The following is a 7120-nucleotide window of genomic DNA, read 5'->3' as shown; positions in this document are numbered from 1 at the left end:
GATCCCGCACCGGGAGTTACGAACGCCCGTTTTAATAAAACACATTTCTCTTGAAATTGCACGTTTTACCGCGTCGCACTTCCGTGCGTAGCACGCGCGCGTTTTTCCGGGGGAAAAAATCCCCCGCACCCTCCCCCCCCCCGCGCGCTTGCGGCACACTCCGCGACTCTTGGCACTCGGGAAACGATTTTGGGCGCGAAGCGCGCGCGCGCGCGCGCGCGCGGAATCCAGCCGTCGATCGTCGCGCGGAAGGGCGACGTAAATACCATCGCGGTCCCGCGCGACAGCCCCGGCATTCGCGCGATCGCCCAGAATCATCCGAGGAGTCACCTAAAAACAGGTCATCACACACGCACACGCGCGCATCCGCTCTTCCACCCACAATGCACTCGCTCTCTCACGCACACACACACACACACACACACACACAAACACACACATACACGCTCGTACGCGCGCGTTATATATAATATAAATTCTTGTATCTATATACTTATTTACATGCTATATATCATATATAAGACTCAATACAGTAGCTGATTTTTCCTTTGTACTTGGGGCCGGGGCTCGATGGCCCTACATGAAACTTTACATATTTACATGAGCTTTCACTTTGAGAGAGATCCGACGGGCGCTCTCACGGCTGTGCACAAGGACCCGTGAAGTCCCCGTGGATCCCGCGTGCGTCGGGATTTTCGTGTCGTCAGTGATCGATCGTGGCCCTCCCCCTCCCTCTTGGCTGGGGCGGGACGCGTGCGAGAAAGAGAAGAGGAGCGGTTTTCGTGTTTAACGTTTAGTTTTTCTTTTTTTTTTCTGGGGGATTTTTTTCTCCTTTCTTTTTACATTTACAACGAGACAGTGGTGGGCTGCGTCCTGAGCTGCTAGTCACTCGCGATTCATGTGTACTCCGATCGCCAGCCGGTCTGAAACCAGACAAAGATTACCACACTCTTGAGATGCTCTACTTGCCGGCCGCTTGTGAGCGAAGACTCTCTCTCTCCTTTCGCGCGCACCGGCGCGATTAATATTACGGCGCTTTGGAAGCGGAGACGGAGACGTGGAAACTGCACGTGGGGCGGCGACGATCGAAACTTATAATATTCGAAATGTGTCTCGTCGAGAAAATAACGTTTACATTTTGTATATTAATTTTTTTTTTAATTTCTCTATACCGAGTAACGCGAGACTGAAACATTTGGAAATTACGGATTTAAATGACGCGATCGCGATCATTTCGTTATCGCGAAATACAGCTGCGGCAGCACGTTTGTGCCTCGGCTCACACGACTCGAGGGGAATCGACAAACTTCCACGCGGTAGATCCCTGATCGATTATATCGGCGGCCCGAAGCCGCCTTTGGTCAATCGCCGATGAAGGTAACAATCGTGCACTCACCATTGCGTTCGTCGTGGCCGCCAGCTGCAGACCCTGAAGACTCGTCATGTGATGAGAATGGGAATGCGAATGCGAGTGCGGGTGGATGGGGGGCGGCGCCGGTGGCGCAAATCCCTGATGAAGACCTCCGGCCACGCCGACACCCGTGTGATACATGTAATGCTGCATCGCCGGATGCATCGTGTGATGATGCTGCGACGTACCTGCAACGATAATGGCGAGCGTCGCCCTTTTAAAATCCCCCCCTTGCTCGCATGAATTTCGCATAAGAGAAACCGCTTCGAGAGAAAACCGCGGCGGATTCTTTTCGGACTGGGACGTTTACAAAGATGATTATATACGGAAGAATGTCGTACAATTGCGAATCTTTGCGTTGCCGGCTAATCTAAGATAAATTTAAATTTAACGCGAAGCCTTTTTCTCGCGGTCAAAATGTAGAGAATATAGCGTCTCTTTCTCTTTCTGTCTTCATCTTGTATTTTATAATAGCGTACGCAATTTTTCTAAAAACGCGACTTCAAAATGCCTTGAAATTATTAAATTATTTGAAATAGAAAGGTCTCGGTGAGCCGAGGAATTCGACTTACCCATCGGCGAACCGAATCCCGAGTGGAAGGGCTTGTTGTCGAGATCAAGGTGTCCGCTGGCCTTGATCATGTCACCCATGACACCACCGAGGCCCAGGCAGCCGCCGGCCTTCTTCTTCTTGCTTTTCGACGAGAGCTTCCTGTTTCTCGTCTGGATGCCCTCCTTTTTCATCGTCAGCGGCCGGTTCACCTGCAACAGTCGTAGACAACAGTTCGCTAAGTTTTAAAGTTTATATATACTACGTAGGGGAGCGCGATTTATATTCCGCATACGACAAATAATCGCGGCGCCACTGTTCGTTATCAAAATAATAAAGCGATGACGAAGTGCCTAATCCCGCGGTATAATTTATGACCGCACAATTGCATCGAGAAGATTGTTAATTGAATCCCAAAGAAATTAAAGTGACACGTAACACGTCGTCGCGACATTTCCGTGAGATAGTTTTAAGAAAGAGAATAAAAGAACTATATATATATTGTAACGAAGGACATGAAAACTCAGCCCGATTCGAGGAAGGACCGTAAAATTACCGACGCGAACAATGCGGTGACGTAACGGGAAGGAGGAAGAGAGAAGAAGGAAGCGTCGTCGGAAGATGTAGTTCCATTCAAGTACAACGCGCGCGCGTTGCGTTTTCTTCGTCTCTCGGCTGCGCGGCGAGAGGATATGCTCGGCAATGCGCTCCGTACACGAGGATCGTAAATCATCGCGTGTTGCATGTTCGACGGACGGCAGAGCGCGCGCGCGGGGAATACTCTTCTTTATTCTAAAACTTCAATCTGCGATTTTTTTCCTCTCCGCGACGTTCCATTCGGATTCCCGTGGCCGTGCCACGCCATCGCGCTAAATCGATTCTCATCGCGTTCCTCTCGCTCGTCGAAAGTCCAGACTCCGTCCAGCGAGAGCACTATCTATTCCCGCGTTTTTAATTTCATTCATAATACCAAATTAAGGAGAAAATCGATTAAATCGCTTTTCCTTATTATCTGAAGAAATATACAGGTATTAAAAGGCAGCGCGAGTTTCGTCCGGACTTATATCTCGGAATTGATTCTGGAAGCGAAACGTCTCGCGGTCGTCGCGACGAGAGAAGACGATCGAGCGCGCGGCGCACATCACTGACGTAATCTCGTCGGCTTTACAGCCAGACGAGAAGCGCGCAATTAAGAAATCCCTCAGATTCCTGGTAGTCTCTGAAAGCCGGTGCAATTAACGAATCGACAGTCCTCGAGCGCAATTCGCGAGACGCTACGTCACCGCGTTGCGCATCTCCGAGCGCGCGCGACCACGCCTCGTCCGCGCGCCTCGTTCGCACGAAGAAGCACCAGGCGGTTATTGTTTCTCGTTGAGAGAAGAAGAAGGGGGAGGAGGAGGAGGAGACGCGTAGGAGGTCGTCGGCTTCTCATTTCGATCGAAACCAACGATAATACAAGCGCCTGTTAAAAATAAAACGGTCGAGCGAACGGGATGGCACTCGGTGCGAGACGCGATGCGCGGCAACCGCGGACGATCCTTCTACTCGAGATTTATTTAAATGCAGCCGCTAGCGCGACGAGCGAAAATATATCGATATATCGTTATTGCGACAATAATGCAGTCTTAAAGGAAAATCGATCGGCGCGCATTATTTTTCGCTAACACGCGAAAACGCAATAGAATAACGTAGATGCCTCGGAGGTGCGGGTTGCATCTGCTGTCCCATCTACGATATGAAAATTATTCTAAAACGAGTAACGACTATGTGGAGAATGGAAAAAAAAAACAAGAAGAAGGAAGTCCGGTGCGGGCGTATGCGCGGCTCTTCGTGCACTTTTATTAATTAATCCGTTATTTACACGCCGATGCTAACGCAGGCGCGCGTTGTCCGCGATGCATCATTCATCGGCATGAAAGCTGCAGCGTATTCGCGCGGCACGCACGCATTCACGAAAGAAGACAACCTGCATTGTATCTATTTATGTAAGGGGTGATCGAGGAAAATTACTACCTTTCAGCCTGTGCATCCACAAATAAAGAAGAAAGAATGACAAAATTCAATCGTTATGTACGCGCCCCATCACCTGCGATTATCTGGAAAACGAGGAGTACGGAGTAATCGCTATAAAGTAAAATAAAAGTGTCGACAGAACGAAAAAAAATATATATAAAAAAATCAATAAAATAAAATAAAAATTGAACTCTAATTGTGAACTCGATAGTCAATGAGATAAGTCAATTGAACGAAAGTTCAGCTTGCATCGTATCTCGAGAATTCAATTTGACGATAAATAAGTACCTCGTAGAAAAATACGCCTCGCGAAAGAGAAAGAAACGTAACGACGGACGCGTCAGCTCGAAGGAGAACTTAATTATCGGCTCACCCTGTATATACGACGAAACGTACGCTCGTGTGCGTGCGATGCTTAAGTACGAAATAAGTATGGTATGCAAGTGTTGCGTATTGCATCGGGTTGAGCCGAGCGTGGGGAGGGAGGGGAGGGAAGGGAGGAGAGCGAGGAGAGGAATCGCGGCGCTTTGTAGTCGCCGCGACGTGACACAACTGCCAACTTGGGGGAAAAGGTTCCCGGTATTGCGCTCGGACGCGAGGAAGGTGGTGTGAGTGCGTGTATACGCGATACGCGCGCGGAGGCGCATCATCCTCCTCTCTTTCCTCCCCCGGACGGGAGTTTGACCGCCCGCAGCCCTCGCGACGCAACGTTTTTTTTTTCTCCACTCGTCTTTCGCACCACCCGTAGCCCCTGGCGCGGCGCGACACGGCGTCCAGACGGTCAACGACTCTTTTCGGAATTACGCAATTGGCCGAATTTGCCGAATTAACGGTCGCTCTCGCGCTCTCTTGTAGGATTAAACGCCGCGCGGCGGCTCTTTGCGAACCGCATTTTTTTTCCCCCATCCGGCGTGGACCGACGCGGTCGAGGTACCGATGCTTGAACAAAATTTGACGATAATCAGACACGAAGCGCTATAATAAAGTCTCACGGTTCGCCACGAGATATTAAAATAATAGCTGCATGAAATTGCCATCCCCACTACTGAAAATCGACTAACAACCATTATCATTCGATTGATGATCGTTAGTATTTGATAGTCCATTCCCGATGAATTTTAGTCAAAGTTATAATAAATAACAATACAAAAAAAGATATACACGCGTGAAGTTAGCCCCTCCTTTCGCAAAATATGGCTTTCCAGACTGCGTAAGTAATCATAATTGTAAGCATTCGTTTGGTGGTTATTTATTAACGTTTATTGATGTTTGGTAGTCCATTCTCGATGAATGGTAATCAAAGTAGTAAGTTCACGCGCGTATGTCTTTTTTCATATTATTATTTCTTACTTGTTATTATTTATAATTTTGACTACTAATCATCGGGAATGGACTACCAAACATCAATAAACAACCACCAAACGAATGCTTATAGTTATGATTACTTACGCAATCTGGAAAGCCATATTGCGAAAGGAGGGGTCAACTTCGCACAGCTTAAAATAATTTTCCGTCATTAATTATGTATAAGTTTTATGTCGCTTTGCAGACTTTCTTTCGAAAAAGAGAGCTACATTGTTTCTAAATTGTGAACAAAAATTCTTATTATTTAGAATATATTAAATATGGGAAATTATGACACCTTGCGCTTGCCTCGTTGCTTTGTTACGTTAAGATTGTATGAAATACTAGCTATCCGTTAGATCTTTTAATGAGAGACAAAGGGACCAAGATGAGCAGTCGAAGAGAACGACGCGGCAGAGACGAGCGGACGTAGAGGAGGTAGGACGCGAAAGCTCGAACCAATTTGAATACAATACCAACGGATTTAATAGGAACCACCGGAGGTTCGTGGGAGTTCGCGGGTGTCCGAAAGTGCGAGGTGCAAACAAAAGAGACGAAGCCGCGACGTGGAGAGGGGGGGGGAATAAAGGAGAAACGTGCCCAGCCGGCGGAAAAGGTTGCAGGACGCGGAAAGAGAAGGAAAAAAAAACGGCGAAAAATAAGTGGCGAGATAAGGAGAAGCGAACGGGGGAAGGATGGACGAGGTGGAGGAAAAGACCGGGAATTCGTATGCAGATTGATGTGATCGCACACGATGCAACTGCACGTGGATCGCATACGAAATTGCGCGTCGCAGCCGGGACGACGTATCATTCGCGGGACGGGGGCCAAACGTAATGAAAAATCTAGTCGTCGAAAAAGCAGCCGCGGCTACTATATATACGCTCGGATCTTTTTGTCGGTACCGATCGGTGTACCGAAATCGCGATCGGCGTTGTCCCGCACTCGACTCGTCTCCAGAAATTCGTCTTCGCCTTGCTCTCGCGAAGCGATCCACTTTCGATGTTGCAGGGTGCCTCAAAATCGACCGGCGAATTTTCAAATGCGCGATGTACACGATGTACACGGTGTTTCACGGTGTGTGACAATAGCATGAATAATAATGCCCAGTCCCGGAGCAATAATTATGGCCCGTTTCGCAGCGCCCCTTCGCCCCTCCGCCGTCCCTCCTCCGTTTGATGGAGAGATAATCTCTAACGTTAAACCGACGTTGATGAAGCCATGTAACTCGCTATCAATCTTAACAGAATTATAAGTCGAGTATATTTACGAACTTCATAAAGATCGAGGATCTCGTCCCTCTCTCTCATTTAGTTCGTCGCATTCGCGGACGGGGACAATCCGACAAGTAATTTAAGATTTTCCGCGACAGAGTCCGCGTAATTAAAGCTAGATAACGGGGGACGCAGCCGAGCGCGGCGCGTCGCACACAAAGGTTTAATCTTCTCGTTATAACGTAAACGCGGCGAAGAGGAATTTCCATTGTTGCTTATTAAGAGAACGCGAGAAGGCAATGAAACAGGACGGGGGACCTGTGCTTCACGGTGCTCTGCGCATCCGCGAAGAAGGCGGAGAGGAGGATGACTGGAGGACGACCGGAGAATCCTCACGTAGAACAGAGGCACCTTGTCTTTTTCCGATATGCATCTCGATCTCGTCGCTCGCTATGTTACGCGTCGCGTGTGGTGTGTGTGTGTGTGTGTGTGGCGCGCGTATGTATACCGCAGATAGAATATATATATCTCTGACACTGTGATTGACCGATAAGAGAAATAATTTTAGGACTGCTCCGCTCCAGTCTC

At 48.4% G+C, this 7120-nt stretch overlaps 1 protein-coding gene across 1 annotated transcript in view; it reads right to left on the bottom strand.

The window, feature by feature from the left end:
• Positions 1-537: 537 nt before the first annotated feature.
• The window catches only part of LOC105448769 (GATA-binding factor C-like), a 79284-nt gene continuing 72701 nt past the window's right edge, over positions 538-7120 (bottom strand). Inside the window, exons 6-8 of the mRNA XM_011687513.1 lie at positions 1984-2173; positions 1397-1599; positions 538-923 (exon numbers count right to left, since the gene is read on the bottom strand). Of these exons, the coding sequence (XP_011685815.1) occupies positions 897-923; positions 1397-1599; positions 1984-2173 (420 nt within the window). The 3' untranslated portion in view covers positions 538-896. The remainder of the gene's footprint in view (positions 924-1396; positions 1600-1983; positions 2174-7120) is intronic.

The sequence above is a fragment of the Wasmannia auropunctata genome, unplaced genomic scaffold (genome assembly GCF_000956235.1).
Source record: "Wasmannia auropunctata unplaced genomic scaffold, wasmannia.A_1.0 LD336078.1, whole genome shotgun sequence".
NCBI lineage: Eukaryota > Metazoa > Arthropoda > Insecta > Hymenoptera > Formicidae > Wasmannia > Wasmannia auropunctata.
Note: the sequence above shows the minus strand (reverse complement) of the source record. Positions and strands in the feature narration are given on the sequence as shown.